The following is a 20538-nucleotide window of genomic DNA, read 5'->3' on the forward strand; positions in this document are numbered from 1 at the left end:
TGTCATCCACATCAGTATTCCATCCTCTGGTAACCGTGGAGGCCTCTTGGCATTTGTGTGTGTGTGTGTTGAGATGATATACTGCATCACAGCAAGGTAGCATTCATCAATTTAGAAAACAAATGTAAAAAATGTCTTCTCTTTTTATTGCATTTTATTTTTTTAAGATTTTATAGCAAAGTGTATATGAAGACAAATTGAAACAAAGAAAGCAGGCAACTTTTGGAGATGGTTGGCCTCTAAAGAGTAACTGTAGACATTTGATTACAGCTCCGATAGACATATCATTAATAAAGATGGTTAGCAGTTATTAAGAATGTCAGAGAAGCTTGAAATTGAGTTGTTTTTCAGATCTTGCACTGTTAGAAAGAAGCTGTTTACATTTTATTCTGAGACCTAATAGTAGGATATTGTCATTTAAGGTAAAATTTAAAATGAAAATTTGGTAGAAGATAAAGGATACATTGGAGAAATACTTTCTTCCTTTACATTGCATTTTGTGATAGCTTTATTATAAGTGATAAGAGAAATGAGTGAATTGCATATTTTTAAATATTGGCAATAATTTTAAATGATTACATATTTTTAAATATTTAGTTTTGTGTTGTAAAAGAAAAGCAGAAATCCGGACCACTGGGCTTAACATCTAATGAAACGTTTATTGCAGAATAAAATTAGAGATTTTACATTGTGCCTTAGGAATTAGAGCTGAAGGTTGGACTCCGTGGCTCGGTTGTATGCCTGCTTTTAATGTGATGATAGATATTGTTTTATGAGACCAGCAGATCCCATGCAGAACACATTGTTACAACCTGTTAAAAAATCAGGATTCTCCTTTTAGTGCCAGCCATTCTCATGTCCATTCGTCTGTCTATCCATCCATCCATCCATCCATCCATCCATCCATCCATCCATCCATCCATCCTCCCCTCTGTCCCTCCCTTTTCCAAGTCTCCCTCCCTTCTTCCCTTCTACCCCTTCGGGGTACTTATTGGTCCAAATACAAGGAAAAGATATCTCCCTCTCTCCCCCCCCCCCCCCCCCCCCCGCGCGCACTTTCAATGAATGACTTTTGTGTTCCAGAGAATTTTATAAATTGTGGCTGCTACCTGGTTATCATTCCATGACTTCTGTAGCCTTTTGAGTGGAGAGGGGTATGACAAGAGCTATTTAAATATTTTTTCTTTCTCTGAAATTACCTTGTTCTTCCCATTTATATTAGCCAAACCAAAAAGATGGGTGGTCAGTTTTCTTGAAACATAAAGCTGAGACCCACACTAAATGTTTTTAAGATCTGAAAGTCGGAGAGGCAGCAGCGAAACCAACAGATAGCTCCACAACAAAGGGAAAATGTGTTTTAGAGTCTTAAGAAGAGAGCTGTGAATACTGCTGCTCTCAGCTTCATTTTTACCAAAATGGTTTCATTGCTCTTTGACCAATTAATTCAACATATAGGAAACTAGCTCAAGAAATCAATCAGAAACAATAGTAATAGTTTATGTTCATCGCCATGTTATTTTAAGCACTGAAAAATTAGAAACAGCCTGGTTGTGTATCTTTATTCTTTTTCCGAAGTTTCTACATTGGACCTACCTGTCCGTGTCATGAGAAAAATACATGGATGTATTTCTTAGCTGCCTCCTAAGTGAATGTTAGTATTAAACATTCTTATGCTAATGCAGAACTAAACATGCATATGCAAAAATTGTTTTACTGGCTATGGAACACCTACCAGGAGTGCCTCTTTTGATTTTGTTCTCTATTCAGATCTTTGGGTCTCCATTTCTGTCTCCTGTCAGCAGGTAGTCGGCTTGGCCTGCAGTACCGCTGAGGGGTGCAGGTGGGAAGGCAGGGGGCCCACTGATAGTTAGTGATTGTGAGAATGGGGGAAGAAGAAGGGAACGGAGAATAAAAGAGTCCCAGGGAGGAAAAGCAAAGCAAAGGAAGACATGTGCAGGTGGTGGAATCCATCAGAAGTCCCCAATAATTTTAAGTGACCACTAAACTGGACTTTTTCTTAATTGTTACCAATAAGTATATATCTTTAAGCGTCAACCATATCCCACCAATTCTCTTTTGCTAAGTCTGTTTTGGGGTAACTATTCTGTCTCTCACTTCTTTATTCTTGTTCCGAATTCTCCAGATTTATATTTTATCTTTCTCTTAACATGTATCATTCACCATTTCTTTTTCAGTCTCATTTCCATACAAAGATATTGAATTGTTTAACTGTCTCCTGCAGCTAAGATTTAATTTTGCTTCTTAGGTAGCTTGAAAATGCTACCTTCTGTTACATGGGCCTATAGTGCCTTTTTCCATCAGCAGGAATGAAAGCAGTCAATAAAAATCCATTGCTGGCTCAATGGCTGTGTGGACGGCTTACCATAATGCATATTGGAAACGTCTCTGAAACCCGTTCCCTGAATGGAAGATGCCATGTCTTGTGTTTTATGGCCTTCTAATGTTAGACCATAATCTCATTTAGCATTTTCCCAAAGTGAAAACAGTGCATTAGGGCAGCATGACACGCATTGCAGATCAATACGGAGGCAGAGCTTTGCCCTTACAGATTCATGCAAGAGAAGTGTGCCCGAGTCTACTCCAGGAACTGGGAGACAATTATGTTGATTTCCACCCCTTGTACCCCACTTTTACCATCTAGTCATCAATACAGGTTGAAATGTGTTCAAAAAGAATTTCAGATGTCTGAGTCCACACACACACACACACACACACACACACACACACACACCAGACTGCTAGATAGGAAATCAAGGGCCCAAGAAGCGAGTCGTATTGATTTGTGGTGATAAAAGTATATTTTGACACATTTCAAATCATAAATAACTCATGGACTTTAACTTGTATGACGAAAGCTCAACTTAGGGTAAATGCGTACTTACAACTTAAATAAATAACCTCTTTCTAAGGAGTCCGTAGTGTTAGATGAATCCTTTGGAAAAGGAAAAAAAAAATAACATCTTTATCACGGGCAGTATGTGGAAGCTCGTTCTTCACAGTCTCCTCTGTGTTAATGGGGAACGACCACATATCGGGTCGGGCTTCTCTCCCCATCCTCCTTTTAAAGCTAAGATGTATTGGCGAGACGATGGTCCTCACCACTAGGCTAAAATGTAACCCTGCTTTTCCATCAAGTGCTCTGGAGACATCAGTCATGTATGCGCTCCGTTCAGCTGGCCTAATGCTATATCATATTTTATTCAGTATTTACCCAGATGTGTGTTTTGCTCTAATCAGTCAGTTAGTGGTGTCTGCACTTCTCTCTGAGGCACAGCTGACTCCCTGTAGATGCTGATGTTCACGGTAGGGGATTAAGGAAATCCGTGTGTCCAGAAAAAATCCCAGACGTCTGAACTTCGAAATCTTAGAAGTGGAACTCCTGGGACTGGGTTTAAATTCTGTTCTTAGGTATTTGGCAGAGCAGTAAGGTAATGAATAAAAAACTAAAAGCAATGTTATGTAAAATTTGTGGGATTATTTTATTCCCCTGTATGTCTACTTCCTTTAGAGGAAGTAGGAAGTGAAATCCCTCGGGGACCAGTAACGTGGTTTGCATTTCAGTTTTCTATTCTAGCAAAATATATATTAGCTTAGTGTGTTGGATAAAAGTAATGAGGAGACAAATCGTCACCCAGGGGTTTCCTTATTGATGAGAAATATTCCTCCTGTGTTCTCCAGGGGTTTTTTAGAATCCATTAAATTTAAAATAATGCTATTTCAAGATTACTGTGGCAATAAAAAAATTTAAATTTCAAAAATCGAACTGGGATGAAAGACTGGAAGCCTTTTGTGTTAAGCAAAACTGATTTGAAAAAAAAAATACAAATTCCTCAATTAAAAGTGATAATAATGTGCTTTTTTTTTTTTCTGGTTTAATCCTTATAATCAATGTTCCTCTTAACAAGAATGTTTCATTTTCATTTGTATAGTTCATTTGTTATCTTTTATTATCGTTTTTTAAGTGTATATTATCAGCTTTTGGGGGAGCGTTTAAATTTGGTACCATATCATCACTGAAATTAACTAAAATCTGAGATTTGTAAGTATAATTAGTAAAATTTTAGCCCAAGGAATTAAAAAAATTTTCTTCTTAACCGTTTATATTCTCAACAGTGTAGTCCATGGCTTCTGCGAGACATACCCTTATCCTTAGCTGAGGTCACAAAGAAAAGAAGACATACCGTGTATCCCCGAAAATAAGACCTAGCCAGACAATCAGCCCTAATGTGTCTTTTGGAGCAAAAATTAATATAAAACCTAGTCTTATTTTACTATAAGATTGGGTATAATACAGTATGATACAATATAATATAATATAGCGGGTCTTATATTAATTTTTGCTCCAAAAAATGCATTAGAGCTGATTGTCTGGCTAGGTCTTATTTTTGGGGAAACACGATAGTCCTTACTTCTTGGGATTTGCATTCTGATAAATGTAGGCTAGTAAATGCACCATAGTGTATATAGACTAGTGTAATCAATATTACGTTCACGGTGAAAGAAGTTAATCCGGGGTCAGTGAGGTCACCATAAAGGGAATGACAGACTATACCTCAGATGGGGAGAGCTAGTAAAAGCTGTATAGAGAAGGGTACACTTCATACTTAACGCAAGTGTTGAACGACAAGTAGGTATTTTCTAGATACATAGGATGTTATAACGGATGGGAGTTTGGGTGCAGAGCAATTCCAGTATCCCGAGTACCGTGAACAAAGATGTGAAGGGACGTGTAAGAACCCAGCCCTACAAGTGGTGTGGTCGGGCTGCAGCCATGTGGGGAATCGATGCTAAAGAGTGGGCAGGGACCTGCCTAAGAAGACCTGCCTGGTGAGCTGGTATTTCATTTAGGAAGCTGTAGGGAGAGATACTGTTTCAGTGTATGTATGAGAAAGAACCTTCTGGAAGAACCCTCTCGAAGGCAGGGGTAGAGGGTGAAAGCTAAAGACAGCAGGGCCAGTTTGGAGGTCATTGTTTGGATCCAGGATATAAATGGTTAGGAATGCACGTAACGACAGTGTGTATGGAGAAAGACGACCAGACGGTAGGCTCGTGAACTTGGTGACTAAATGGATGTGGGAATGGAAGAGAGGTAGGGCTCCCAGGTTTCTGATCCGGACGGCTGGGCTGAAGAGTATTGGTACCATCCACCTGGTTTAGGTTTCGGTTTGGGTGGGCGTGTCCTAGTGTCCAGAGAGGCTTGTGATGGTGTCAACTAATGGAACTCATTTCATAGAAGTCATTTACGTTGTATGATATCGTCCTCTCAAGGTCGAAGAAAATTATTTCTCTTAAACTTATTTTCTACATTTGAAACGTTTATCTTATTTAATGTTTTATGTATTTGTTAGCCTTGCTCTTTGTTCTGCTTAAAGACCGTTTGTCTCAGTGATCCCTGCTTTTGTTTTCAGGCGGTATGAGGTTCACCCAGTCTGCGCTGACCTGGAGGCCAAAATTCTCCAGTGTTACCGCCAGAACAGCCAGCAGACCCTCAGCTGCTCTGCTCTGGCTGACCAGTACATGCGCTGTGTGAATCAGGCCAAACAGGTGGGTGTGCAAGCCAAGCCCACTGGGGCACCGGAAGACAGCCCGCCCCACACCAAGGGACAGTGGTAAGGATTTCCTGGGCTCGTGTGTGTGAAAAAGCTTTGTCAACCAAACTAGCTGTCATCCCAGGAACTGCTGTAACCAGTCGGTTAGCTTGCAATCAGCATCCATCCAGATGGTTGTAGGAAGAGCCCCATTCTCCTTGTGTTCAACTCATTCCGTGCAGAAAAAAAATATTCTTACTAAAATTATAATTTTTCCAGTTCTGAACTTTGGTCCTCTATCATAATTGTGTCCTCAAGGTCATTGCCCCCTATTTCTGGGCCCATGCTCAAAGCCAGCAGAGGAAGGATACAAATTAACAGGCCAGCAGCTTTGGGTCCATAAGCAGCAAGTAGTCCTGTAGAAAACCTGGTTTAAAGACACAAAAGACAAGCAAAAAAACAGAAACAAAAACCCACCGTTCAATTTTCTACCAGTTGGTGGAGTCTACTCAGTTGGGCAGAGAAAGGGAAGCCGGAAATGGGATTTAGGAAACCGTTTCCATCACTTTCATGCACCACAGTCCTATTGTTCTCTCGACCCTTCATATGAGAACAATGTGATGGTCATAGGCCGTGCGTTTTTCCCTCACTTAGGTACTTTTAGAAGCTAATGATAAACTCTGAAGCAAATCATCAATTCTCACAGGTCACATAATTGCCTATCATTTAACTGACTTAACCGTTGGATGTAGGTTGTTCTGAGAGATAGAAATTGTTGGAAACCTTGATTCTTTCTGCTGACAAACACCCTAGAGTTGACCTCCTAACCCAACTAAATCTAGTGTTTGAGTTACACAGCAGGCCTCTCTGCAGTCTAATTTGCTGTAGTTATAATACCACTTAGCAGAAATTTCTAGCTCTCTATGAATATCTGATGGGAGAGTTAGTTTTTGTCTGCATAGCTGGAAAATCATGGCAATACTAGTAGAAAAAATATACAGTGGTGCCGCCTTATCCATGGTTTTGCTTTTTGCGGTTTTAGTCACCTGCAGTCAGCTACGGTCTGAAAATATTAAATGGGAAATTCCAAAAATAAACAAGTTTTAAATTGAGCATCATTCTGAGTGCGTGGTGAAGCCTTGTGCTGTCCCACTCCATGCCACCCAGGATGTGAATTACCCTTTGTACAGTCTTTCCATGTTGTATATACAGTACATAAGATACTTGAGAGAGAGAGAGAGAGAGAGAGAGAGAGAGGAAACATTCACACAACTTGTATTGCTATAATTGTTCTATTTTATTATTAGTATTGTTGTTAACCTCTTACTGTGGCTAATTTATAAATTTAACCTTATCATATATATGAATATGTAGGTAGAAGAAAAATCATATTACATAATAGGGTTCGGTACTCTCCGTGGTTTCAGGCATCCACTGGGAATCTTGGAGCGTGTCCCCCGTGGATAAGAGGATGACTGTAATCAAGATTTATTAAAAGTCTGTGTTGTCTTAAAGCCTAGTAGCTTGAGGCTCTTTTCTCTCTCTTGCTCTTGCTTGTATGATTCTAAGTTGTAGGCCAGAAATTCTTTTCTTTGAAGGTCTGTGGTAGAAATGACGCTGCTAAGGTTGAGTTCGTACATTTCGTTTGCAAAAACAGCTTCTGATATGCTTTTCACAAGCCCCAACATTCAGTGTTATGACAAACTCAAGCCCTTGGGACCTGTCACTTGACTCGTGGACCTTTCTAGCTTGATCTTAGCGCCTTGTGGAAATAGAGGTGGGTAGTTAGTGTAGAGAATGGCTGTGAAAAGTGTATGTTTGGGGCTGCTGTCTAACGTAGGTGTCTATTTCCACGGTGTGATTTGTAACATTCCTGGTGGCAGCTACAAAGCCGTCTGGAGTATTGACTCCTTCCTGCCTAAATTGTGTTGAATCCTCTACACATAGCCCCCGGGGGTCAATGGCATATATTTATAGAATAAAAGTGGTGACAAAAATAACATATGCCACATGGTGCAATCAAAGTTCAAGTTGGGCAGATCTGAGTTTGTATCCAAGCTATGTCTTTCACTAGCTCTCTGACCTTGGTCCTTTGTTTTTCTCATGTGTGAGTCGGAGTTATGTTATGTCCAGTGTTGTTATAAGCATGACATTAATGTAAAGTATTCAATAAATCTTATTTTTTCTTCTTTCTTCAGTTGTATAGTTTGGGCTGAAACCAACTAAACAGATCAGACAAAAGCATCAAATTATTACTAGTGATTCCAAAAGAGACCCTCCTCCCCCCCACACACACACGCAATCTACAACCTAATTTAATATTATTTTTAGCAAATATGCTTCAGGTGCCTATTGTTTGTTGTTCTTTTTAAGATTTTTTTTTTTAAATTATATTGGGGAGCAGTGTGTTTCTCCAGGGCCCATCAGCTCCAAGTCGTTGTCCTTCAATCTACTTGCGGAGGGCGCAGCTCAGCTCCAAGTCCAGTCGCCGTTTTCAATCTTAGTTGCAGGGGGCACAGCCCACCATCCCATGTGGGAATTAAACCAGCACCTTGTTGTTGAGAGCTCCCACTCTAACCAACTGAGCCATCCCAGGTGCCTATTGTTTTGATGACTCTTATATTAAAGTATTAAGAAGTGTATAACACCAGTAATACTAAAAACATGTAAGTCCAAAAAAACCTTTTTATCCTAAGATAGGCAACACTAAAATGGGGAAGAACCAAGGAACATTAACACCTTGTATATCTTTCGGTAATACTGTAGACTTCAAGGTGATTTCACATCCATTCTCTTAACTTGCTTTTTATGACCTGAGATGTAAACAGAGATGGTTTTATTCTTACCACTTTACGGTTGAGAGAATTGAAACCCAGGGTAGTCATGATGATAATTTAACGAGTAGACCAAGATATACTTTACCATTAAAAAAAAAATTTTTAAAGTAAATAGTATTTGGTTTTTGAGTTGGGTGTGTGGAGGCCCATTGTCCACTAATACAGAAATAAGTTGATGAGGGAAAATGTGTATGATGACCATGATGAGAAGGGGAAAACTTGAAGGTTAAATGAAGTAGTACCAGAGACTGATGGTACCCAGTAGGGGGTGGGGTTATAAAGGCGAGGCGCAGACACTGCCCCATTTTAAGTTCACGCCAAAACAGACACAAAGGGTTGGCATCAGTGTTTCATGAGTCTCTGCCCGTGGTTAGAAGTGACCTTCGCAGTATCTGTGGCCGTGCTCATCTATTGCAGCACTTCCTGACCAGTCAGCACCCCCTCTTATGTTTCCTTGTTAAATCCAAAGAGCAAGCTGGACATGCAAACGTGGAAAATGCTCACCAGGACAGCCACCCGTTGGGTTGCGTTGTCCATTTCCGGGGCAGTGCCAGAGTCTTCGTCTTGGAATCATTCCACTCACCCAATCCACTCCACTTTTAAATGACTCATAAGATTGGATTTTCATTGGTTCCCTGGGGCATCGTTCTGTAGACTAATAGATTTTACTGATAGGAACATTTCCGGATACTCCTTCGCCTTCCTTTTCCTTTCTTATTTATCCACTTGCTCACATCAGTCTTTCTTCAGCTGTTCTTAAACAATTCCTCATGGGTTGACACGAGACATTTAGATCGTTCCTTCCAGTATATTAAGTTATGTGTTCTTTATGAGGGTAAAGAGATATTAAATTGCTGTAATTGTCATTTCCAAGACTTAAAAGCTGCTGGCTAGCTTTATGAGATCCCGCACTTAACAATGTAGGAGGACACAGATGGATAGACTTTGGTGTCTCTTATTTCCCATGGCTGCTTAGCCTCGTCGCTTTCTAAAAAGTGCCCAAGATGGAATAACCTGTTCTTACCGTGAAAACCTGATTCCCATTCAGTTTTGCTCCACCTACCTTACGGGAGACTATGGTAGGGAGGGGAAGGGGAAGCAATAGGATTGGCCCACTAGTGGACCAAAATGTGCCCAAGTTTTATGTATAAAAGGGGAGGGACTTGTTCCCAGATCTGCGCTGCTGTGCTCCCTGGGACACCCCACTGCCCCCCAATTTACTACACATTCCAGCTCTTTCCTCAGCCCTGCTATTGATAGAATGGTATGAAAGTGGGCTGGACTCCTGGGGAACATTCTGTTTACAGGAGGGTAGGGCTTATGAGAAATGCTGTAGCTAACATCCTAACCTAGTCCCGGTAACCGGGGTTCAGTTTCTCCTTTGGCAAGTGAAGTCTTTGAACTGGGTAATCCGCGGGGGTCTTCCAGCTCTGTTTTTCCGGGACAGATTCCGTATCCACGTGTGAGAAAAAGGTGGCCGTGTGCACAAGCGCTCGTGTCCATGAACACATTCACATTCAGAGGTGTGGGCTGTTTGGAACAAGCAGTACCCCTGCTTTGGGGGCCCCGGACTGTGTCTCTGCCTCTTGGATTCGATTTTGCTGTCAGTCTAAAGCTTTCACTCCAGAAAAACTACTGCACTTCTGGTTGGTCCGCATGTCACCTGGCTTCCCACCATCACGTACCCTTTCCTTGTAGCACACTTTCCTTGAAGCTTGTACTCCTGACAGCCCCAGGGAAGCCAAAGTGGCAGAATCAACTGGGAGGGGGTGAAAACAGTTTCACAGTTTCTCCAAAGTCAGTGAAGTGAAAAATGACTGTCTCAGCAGTGCCTGACAGAATGTAGCCTGCCGGCTAATAAACTGCGTACGAAAATGCAGGCTGTCTACCTCTAACCAGCCCCGGGCCCCTCTGTACTGCAATGGCTTTCTCACTGTGCCGTGGACCAGGGGCCGTGACGGATTGTGGAGACAGAGCAGGAAGCCAGATCAGAAGAGCCAAGGAAAGACCAGGATGAAAAGAAAGGACCAGACACAGAAGATGCTCAAAGGATAAGGGTCAGGTGGAGCCTGGAGTCAAGTGACGAAGGCGTCAGGAGTCAATAAACCATAGCAGAGTTGAAATCAACAGCGGGCAGTGAGACAGTAGCCACGCAAGCGATCGGCTGAAGGAAGGACCGAAATGAGGGCCTCTTCGAAGCAAGGCAACCCCTCCTTGGGCCTTGACATCAGAAGGTCACCCGGCTGTAGTAGGAAACGTGGCATCAAGACCCTGGGACGTGAGGCTAGATCCTCATAGGAAGTTACTCATCGCAAGGCTAGTGCCCCCCTTCTTCATTTCGAAAATATAAATGACACCTCCAGTCCTGCGGTTAGCCTCCGAAATAGAAGACCTTAAGATCAGTGTATACGGAGGAATTCACTGTGGCAGAAGGCGTCAGCTTTCTTAAGGACAGTGTACTTTATCTCCCTATAACTTGAATTTGTGTTAGACCAGGGCTCAAATAAATACTACCCCCATTATTTGAGTATGAAGAGGGCCTGAAAGCATCGTAGTATAGCTATCACTTTAGAAATCAGAATTCTTTCAAGGAAAACCTGGTGCCAGCGCAAGCTGTATTTTATCATTGGTTTCAGACGAACTATAAATTACATGCAAATGATTTAATAGACTATATAGGCTGTTGGCGCTAGGCCTTAGAGAGCTCGTAACCTAATCGCATCTACGTTTTTCACTTGGAAAAATTAGCACCCAGAGGGCTTCAGTGATGGGGCCAGTCCAGGCCAGAAGAGCCTGCTCCTGTTACCAAAGCCAGTGCGCTGGTCCCCAGCCGTATCACATCTCAGGTGTGGCTTAGCATCGCAGTCGCCCGGGAGTTTATTTAAAAGGCACATGCCTGGCCCCATCCCTGGCAGTTGATTCAGAAGGTCTGAGGAGGGTCCTGGACCTCTGGACTTGGAACCAATTCCCCAGGTGACCTGTACACAGAGCTCTAGAGCCCATTGGCCGGAACTGCGTTACCATCCACCTTTCGGGGGTGCTGCCTGGTCTTTGTTCAGCCCCTTTCGGGAGATGAGAAGCTGTGCCTACCTGTCACTCACTGCCTGCCGGGGCCAGGCCATCCGGCAGAGGTCTTATCAATCCTAGAAACAAGTTCCTAGTTCAGCTTCAGGAACAAATCAGAACATCCCCTCCCCTGACCCCCATTGAAACTGTAGGTGCCCTTAGATGAGGGGCCACTTGCGGGTTTCGTGGGTGGGAAGGAGGAAAGAGGCACCGCACCATGGTAACAGTCCCCTGGCCAGCTCACGTTGCTGACTACCCCCCCTCCGGCTCTGCTACCCTCCTGACCCACATCCGGGGCTCCTCTCCTTACACTGCCGCTTCTGGTGTACACCAGCGCCCATCACCACGGGGCCCAAGGAACAATCCAGAAGGTTAACTTTCTGGGGAGACCTACGGGAGCATGTTAACATTCATTGCGTTGGAAGCCTTCTTCATCACCATCACCTAATGACTTTATCAGCCCCCTCGGAGGACTGCTCATGCTCAGGATGACACATGGGGGCTCCATAATACAGTTCCCATCCGTCAGGGGCACGGCCTTGCGGATTTGGAGTCACATCGACACAAGCTAAATTCCAAACTTTAAATTTGGTACCCTAGTTCCTTCCATCCTAGGAATCCTTTTCTAAACCACTTCCTGAGAGTAATAGTGGCTTTATAACCTTTCATTAAAAGAAGAAAAAAATAATCAGGGTTTCATCGAAGAAATATTACCATGGTAATAGACTTTGATTTTTCTTAATAGGAGTTTTTTCTAGTGCTTATCCTGCAAGAGTTAGAATTGCAATATGTCATTGTTTTGTCTGTGATTGCAGCAAGTTGTATCAACAGTTAATTACTTGCAACTTAATTTGAATATAACGCAGAGCATTTGTCATAGACGATATGAAACAAGATCCCGGCTTAAAAAAGTTCACTAGTGTTTCTTCCAAAGCAGGAAGAATAAAGAACAACACTTGCTGAGGGGCGAGCAGACATAAACTGAACACAGAATGAGCTGGCGAATCAGCTCTCCAGGCCGTCAGGAGCAGTGCTTGGTGTACAGGCAACACTCGCTTTGGGCTTCTCCTAAACTGAATGTATTGATTACTTTTGCTCCTATCTCAGTCTTTTCATTCTTCTCACTGTTGCTCATCACAGCCACATTTTCGTCCCCTCCCCACTATTCTGGTCTCTCCTTAGTGAAATCTCACGTACCCCCAGGATAGGGTCCCCTTGTCATTTCCTCCCCATGAACCTTTCCCCTTATTCTAAATTTTCCCGCTTCCCTACCCGGCTTTATTTGGCCTTTATAATTCTTGCTGAGATGCTGGGGAAGCTCAGCCAGAGACCGAATGGCACCTTTAAAAAAAAAGAGAGCGAGAATGATTGTTATTCTCTTCATGATTGTTTAGCAAGCCAGGGTTGTCCTCATTCCTCCTGAATATATTGCTACAGCCAGTAGCTGACACACTGCTGGGATAGCCAACCCCTCGAAGAAAGCTGGAATTCAAAAACCAGTCAACGAGATCACTCCATAACAAAAATATTTGAGTTACACGGTTGAGCTTGTTTGACTAAATGGAAATGACACACAAATCTCCGGTCTCCAAGGGCACAGCTCTTGTCTAACTGACAGTGAGCCGCCCGTCCTTCCTTCGTTCCTGGGTGGCTGGAATCAGAAAGAGACTTGGGAAAAGAGCCCGTGATGATGCCCGAACCATCCCCTCCTTTCCGTAATTCCCCTAGCTGTTTATAAAGGGAGTTTCTGCGGGCCCAAAGACATGAGTGATGAGCAAATGGAAGGAATTTCTTTCTCTGCTTTAAGATTAAGTCTTAGCAGTTCCTTAAATGAAGGAAGCAATTTTTTATAACTTGCAAATATTCTCCCTGATTCTTGGGGGAATTTCCTATGTTAATTTATGCAGTGTTAAATTTATGCGGTGTTGAAATTCAGCCCAGCAGCAGCTGCCTACAGAGCCAATACAGAGATTAGGGGAGAATCTGTGAGGTGGACGCTAAATGACACAGGCCCTACCAGGACCCCTCCAACCAACAGCCCTTTTTTAGACCTTATTGCAGAGCTGCGATATAGTAACAACACAGAAGGTTTTACCCATTCACCTTTTTAAAAATTCCACTTGACATTGTCCATGACAGACGGAAGGCATTTTGTACCACCTCTGCCACCCTTTGGTGGCATCGGCGCACAGTTGGACAACGTGTGTGGGTCAGTCCTGGAAGACACAGGCCTGTCCCTTGGGTCTTCAAAGAGTCCCCCATGAATCAGCTGAGCCCCCATGTTCTCTCTGAGGACTGGACTTTTAAAACGTGTAGCAGGGTGTTTTGTGAACATGGGTATTTCTCCGTGTTTTCATATTTTTTCAAAAGTGTTCTTTTAGTGTCTTTCTGTTAGACCGGCCCACTAATCCTCAAACCAGCCAGGGCCCAGCTCGTCTCTCGTAAAGAGAGTCTGGCATCTTTAGTACATCATTACCCTTCTGTATTTGGTTGGGTTTGCAGAGAGAAGAATCGCAAAAAGATTCCCTAGACTTGTCTTGAAAGACACGAACTGTTGCTTTCATTATGTTGTGGTCACTCCGATTCTTTTGCAACAGTTGAAAAGAGGTGCATTTTGTTAAATAAAAATACGCTCATGGCCAAAAGCTTTTCTAAAAGAAAGGGTTTCTTGATCCAAATGCTAGCCAGAAAAGGACCCGGGCCCTGGGGCGCGCTGTCTGAACCACCGGCCATGGGACTCGCCAGAAAAGGCAGACGTGTCCACTGCCCTGGAGTTGATGGGCTCTTTTATACATTATATTTTAGGGAAGAAAGATGTCATTTGTTTTGAAAGAGCTGGCGTGGACTGCAGATAAAAGGGATGGGAGCAGGTGTGGAGTGGGGCGGGTCCATGACAGGGGCATAGTCCATAAGGAAGAAATGTTCGCTGCTTTTGATTGGTTGCAGTCCTGGAAATGCATGTGTATGTGGGGTGTAGCAGTGTCTGGTGGTCCCGTGGATTCAGAGTTGATTCAAAGCTCCGACATGCATTCAGGAAGGTGAGCAGTCTGTTGTTAATTGACCCACAGCTATTAACTGGTTAAATACTCTGGTCTGTCTCGCTCTCTCACTTCCCTGCCTGCTGTAATTTTATTTAGGACCTCTCAGAATGTTTCTCCTGTCAGTTCTCACATGGCAGGAGAATTGAAGCTATAAAGCAGCCATGTCATCTTGACCAGGCAGATAACAGCTTCAAGTTCCCACTGATGTGTTGAAGAAAGGAATGAGTCCATAACCCTTCAAATACAAAATGGCATCACTCAGAAAGCGATCATTTTCGTTAATAACTAAATGCCCATAGATGGGCTCAGTATAGATCTGCTTTCTCCTGACTTGTGTTTTGTATTAATAAATAATGCTGTGGTGAGCTTGTCTGTATATCTGGAATTTATAGTTTCCTGTCTGGGTAGTTAGACCTTCACGCAGCTCAAGCCACCAGGAGGTGGGGGCAGGGTGAGGATAGAGATGCTCTGATACTGAGACATTGTCCGGTCTGATTCTTACATGGTAGGTGCTCAGTGGTTTATCTTAACAACAGATACAGAGCTTACATGAATGATGGGTTTGAGAGAAGCCTCACATTCAGTTCTACAACACAACTCTGCTCCTTCTGTTCAGTTTGCTTAGTCCTTGTTTTCTCTAGGTGCGTCTGGCTTTTCTAATTCACTTCCTTCTTGACTACCTTGTCTTTCTGACCGTTTCTATGTGCTTTTTCTCCACACTAGTTTGCCTGCTTGTGTATCAATTCTTTTGTACCCTACGGAGAGAAACTTCTTAGAAACCTATAGTTCTGGAGACGTTAGGATACTCTTTAGGATAACCTGTCTACCCTGTGCTTCTGATGGCATTCACTCTGGGTTCTTGCTACACTCTTTTCCTTGGTGCACCCTGAGTGCCCACCCTTTCCTCTGCCTAGGCCTGTCTCTTTCCTCCACACCCTCTACACACTGGACTTGCTCCCACCTCTGAATCTTTGCCACTGCTCCCCATCCTCATCCCTTTCCAACCCCACCCCCAGTCCTTTTGTCTTTATTCGACCCGACCCGTAGTGCAAGTTCAAGTTCATGCTCACTCCAGCTACAGAGTTATCCTTTTCTGAAGAGTACATGAGAAACTGGGAAGTAGTAGGAAGGAAAAAAATTACATTTGGCTGTGTATTCTTTTGTTCTTTGACCTATATACTGTATGTATGTATTACTTACTCAGTAATTTTGTAGCATATATTTAGCAAATATATTTGAAAATCACAAATTATGATTCTGTGTTATGCCTGAATTTTCCATGAACGTGTGTACTGGTTTCCCCTTAGCACCTGACTCAGTGTGGTGAGTACCTAGTAGGCGCTTAGTTAAGAGCTGGGGAAAATAAATGGCCAGGAAGGTGAGGAATAGAGGGAAGAAGGCATGAACAGATTGGAGGCAGCCTTGGCCCTCACCTAGCTTCTCCCTGAGCAATTTTAAAACTAAAGGAAAAGAATCACTTTTGTCTTCTTAAAGATTCCTAAGAATGGAGACAGTTGCCCCAGCTAGCTATAGAGTTTTAATCTTATAATTAAGAATTCTTCCTGTCTAGGATTTTATGTATAGAAAATCCTAAAGACTCAAAAAACCAAAAAGAAAACAAAAAAGTTAAAACTAAACACCAAATTCGGTAAAGATGCAAGAGACAAAATTAAAATTTAAAAAACCAGTAAAATTTCTATACACCAACAATGAATTTTCTGAAAAAGAAATTGGTCCCATTCACAATAGCATCAAAAAGAATTAAATAGTTAGGAATGAATTTAAGTATGGAGGTAAAAGAGCTATATGCTGAAAACTACAAAACATTGATGAAAGAAATCAGAGAAGCCATAAATAAATGGAAAGATGTCCCATGTTCATGTATTGGAAGAATTAATATTGTTAAAATGTCAGCACTACCAAAAACCACCTGTAGATTAAGGGCAATCCCTCTCAAGATTCCAATGGCAGTTTTTACAGAAATAGAAAAACCACTCCTAAAATTTATATGGATCCACAAAGTACCCCAAATAGCTAAAGAAATCCTAAGAAAGAAGAACAAAGCAGGTGGCATCACACTTCCTGATTTTAAGCTATACAGTAATAGTAATCAAAACAGTATGGTACTGGCATAAAAACAGACCAATAGACCAATGAAACAGAATTGAAAGCCCAGAAGTAAACTCAATATGGTCAACTCAAATTTGACAAGGGAGCCAAGAATACTCAGTGGAGAAAAGACACTCTTCAATAAATGATTCTGGGAAAAGTGAATATTCCCATGTAAAAGAATGAAATGTGACGTCTGTCTCACAACCACTCACAAAAATTAACTCAAAATAGACTAAAGACTTAAATGTAAGACCTGAAAGCATGAAACTCCTAGAAGAAAACATGGAGAAAAAAGCTCCAAGCAACAAAATAAATAAACAAGTGGGACAATATCAATCTAAAAACCTTTTGCTCAGCTAAAAAAAAAAAAAAAAAAAAAAAAAATCAACAAAGTGAAAAGACAACCTACGGAATGGGAAAAACTATTTGCAAATCATGTATCTGATAAGGGGTTAATATCCAAAATATATAAAGAACTGCACAACTCAATAGTGAAAAAATCCAGTTAAAACATGAGCAAAGGACCTGAATAGACATTTTTCCAAAGAAGATATATAAATGGCCAATATTCAACATGAATATGAAAAGATGTCCGATGTCACTAGTCATTAGGGAATTGCAAATTAAAAACCACAATGAGATATCACCTCGTGGCTGTTAGAATGGCTGTCATCAAAAAGACAAGAGATAACAAATGCTGGCATCTATGTGGAGAACAGGGAACCCTTATGCACTGTTGGTGGGATTGTAAATTGGTGCAGCCACTGTGGAAAACAGTATGAAAGGTCCTCAGAAAATTAAAAATAGAACTACCATATGATCCAGCAATTCTACTTCTGGGAATACATCCAAAGGAAATGAAAACATTAACTCGAAAAGATATCTGCACCCCACGTTTATAGCAGCATTATTTACAATAGCCAAGACACGGAAACAACCTAAGTGTCCATTGATGGATGGATGGATGAATAAAGAAGTTGTGGGATACGAATATATATATATATATATATATATATATATATATATATATATATATATGTATGTATATATATATACACACATATTATTCAGCCACAGTAAACAAGAACATGGCTGGACCTTGAAGACATTATGCTACTTGAAATAAGCCCAAGAAAGACAAATACTGTATGATCTCACTTAATATATGGAATCTTAAATAAAACAGACAAACTCAGAGAAAAAGAGATCAGATTTGTGGTTACCAGAGGCAGGGGGTGGAGGGTGGGGGAATTGGAAGGAGGTAATCCAAAGGTACCAACTTCCAGTGATGAGACTACTAAGTACTAGGAATGTAATGTACACGGCGTGATAACTACCGTTTACACTGCTGTGGGAGGGGAAATTTGTGAATCGCGTAGATCCTAAGAGTTCTGTCACAAGGGTAAACGTTTTTTCTTTTTATTGTATCTGTACGAGGTGATGGATGTCGACTGAACCTAATGTAATCATTTCACTATATATGTAAATCAAACCATTATGCTGTATACGTTAAACCTTACACGGTGATGTATGTCAATTCTTTCTCTATAAAAACTGGGAGAAAGAGAGTTCTTCCTGTCTACCACTCCCTGCCCCCACCCCCAAAAATAAATAGTGACATAGAATGTAGGGACCATTTCTGCCATTTGAGAACAAATACTCTGCCCAGCATTACGAGCTCATGAGAGAGAGAATCGTGTCTTCGGTTGAGAGATTCCCTCTCAGAGCTTTGGGGGTTTAACCTCAGACCCACCCCACCCTCACCCCTGCCACCTTGGCGATAGCTTTACCCCGGTCCCTGTGGCCACCAGAAACGTTTCCATACCTTCCCAAATGTCCGCGGTCGTGAGACAGCACACACACTCCCCCACCCCCATCCCATGATTCTGCTCATGTTCCCACTTAGGGTTCAGCTTGATGTGGTGGGGGAGGACATTTGGAGGTCACACACGATGAGGCAGTGGTGTGTGACCTCCAAATGTCATATTTTGAGACCACAAAGCATATACCTGGCTTTGTGCGTCTTTGAAGTCGATATTTGAAAAGCAGTACAAATAGTGCTCAAGAGTTACTGCCATTTCTTCGTCCCCTCCTTGCTGTGGTAAAACTTACGTTTTCTATTTCTCTTGCAGAGCATGCTTGAGAAGGGAGGATAAAATCAACCTGTGCGACACGCAAAACTCCTTCAACGTTAATTCCAGAGGTGGAACATTTTTTTTTTCCTAGTAAGAAAGTAACCTATGTGCAGAGAAGACCAGTAAAGAGAAGCCCTGGAGAGCAGAGGGAACAGAAAGAAACCTGTCACCATGTGATCAACGACGATTTGGAAAGCTAAGGCCTCGGTCAGGGGTCGGTCACAAAGGACACGCTGCAGTGGTAATAAACCGCAGTGTGATGGCAAAAAGAGAAAGGTGGCCCTCTCTACCTTTTGTCCTTTCTGTTCAGCTTTCGTTTCTGACCAGGCTCCATCGTTAGGTGAACCTCCACTCCACCACAGCTCGGGGTTTGAATTGGGCGGTAAGGTCATTGGAGTGGGGAGAGGAGAGGGCAAAACACCTCAACCTGGGGCCAGCAGCACAGGGTGGAATTTTCTCGACTGTGGCATGTTGGGTTTCTCTCTATTTTCTCCCTTGACTATGTAAGAGCCGTTTCCTTTTAACTTATTTTGGTGATCATGTAGGAAGATCGTGTGAAAAAGGAGAGAAAATGTACCTCTTTTACTGGAATAATGTTTGTGATTACAAGTGAAATGAGGCCTTTTTTATCAACGTAAAGGCAACCTTCGCTTATATAAGCACTTCTCTGTCGTGATACTGACATCTTTACGTCACTCACTATCAATAATAAATATATTTTCTGACGAAGACTGGCATTGTAGCCTGGGGCCTCTTGTATTTCTTTCTCTGGGTTAGATGGCTATGCCTGTGGGAGTTGAGTTGATTTCCATTGTTATTCATTTGCATTTGTATTGTACCTTTTCTCTAAAAAGCTCCAGAATGCTTTGCAGAGCCTCAGCCAGGCAAATGATCCTTAGAACTTGCCTCTTGGGTAGGTAGGTAGGTAGGATTCAGTAAGGGCTTTCAAATTGCATGAATGTTTCTTTCTTTGGGATGACTTCAGCCATCCTGCCTGAGGCGAGAACTAGCTTAGATGACCTTGGTTAGGAACTTCTGACCCTGCAATCTATGAAAATGTTGTTAAAAAAAAAAAAAAAAGAAAATCAACCAACCTTGAGTATTTCTCCAGTTTCATTAAAACTTTCCTAACTAACTCAGTTTTTTTTAACCGGAGAATTGCTCGCTCCTTCAACCCTGGATTTTGATAAGTTGGAAATTAGTATTCACACTGAAGCTAAATGGAAAGGTCTTTCCAGGAATAGATGGAAGAGAAAATGCCAAGGTTTTGTGATGTCATGTAGAATTTTTATTTTATTGCAGAGAGCGGTACTTTAGCAAAATGATGGAGAATGCGGGCTCTGTGTGAGGTGCATCTGTGTTTAGATGGAGGCTCTGCCATTTACCTGCCACCCGTGGGACCTCAGCAACCCACCTTCCATACTAAGCCCCTGATTCCTCAACTGTTCACTGGGGGGAAATAAAACAACCTTCTGTGTAGACTTTTGGTGGAGTCAAAATGCTTCCCACATACATTCGGTTGGGTTCAGTCTGTGTTGTTGTTTGTGTGATTATTCAGTAAACTGGTATTTGGAATTGGGGGGCACGGAAGGAACATCCACATGCCCAAGTACCTATTACTTAGAGAAAGTCAGGATGAACTTAGCTTGTGTTGAGAAAATTTCATCTAACCCCTGTCATGTAAGTGTGGCCTCTTCCGCATCTAAATTCCTGAGTTGGCTCCATTTGAATGCCGTCTCCCGTACACTGGACACACCTGTAGACCTGATGTTGAATCTGAGTGACGTTGTTGCCTCTT

At 42.1% G+C, this 20538-nt stretch overlaps 1 protein-coding gene across 6 annotated transcripts in view; it reads left to right on the forward strand.

Annotated features, from left to right (window-relative positions):
* Positions 1–19471, forward strand: part of CHCHD3 (coiled-coil-helix-coiled-coil-helix domain containing 3) — a 250867-nt gene extending 231396 nt beyond the window's left edge. For 2 of the 6 annotated variants that reach the window (XM_019751017.3, XM_019751007.3), the window contains 2 exons: positions 5430–5630; positions 18738–19471. In XM_019751017.3, coding sequence (XP_019606576.1) covers positions 5430–5630; position 18738 — 202 coding nt within the window. In that variant the 3' untranslated portion in view covers positions 18739–19471. The remainder of the gene's footprint in view (positions 1–5429; positions 5631–18737) is intronic. The other 4 variants (XM_074315354.2, XM_019751025.3, XM_074315355.2 and 1 more) reach the window with 2 other exon arrangements.
* Positions 19472–20538: the final 1067 nt, after the last annotated feature.

The sequence above is a fragment of the Rhinolophus sinicus genome, chromosome 8 (assembly GCF_057876585.1).
Source record: "Rhinolophus sinicus isolate RSI-liver-muscle chromosome 8, RSI-T2T, whole genome shotgun sequence".
Lineage (NCBI taxonomy): Eukaryota > Metazoa > Chordata > Mammalia > Chiroptera > Rhinolophidae > Rhinolophus > Rhinolophus sinicus.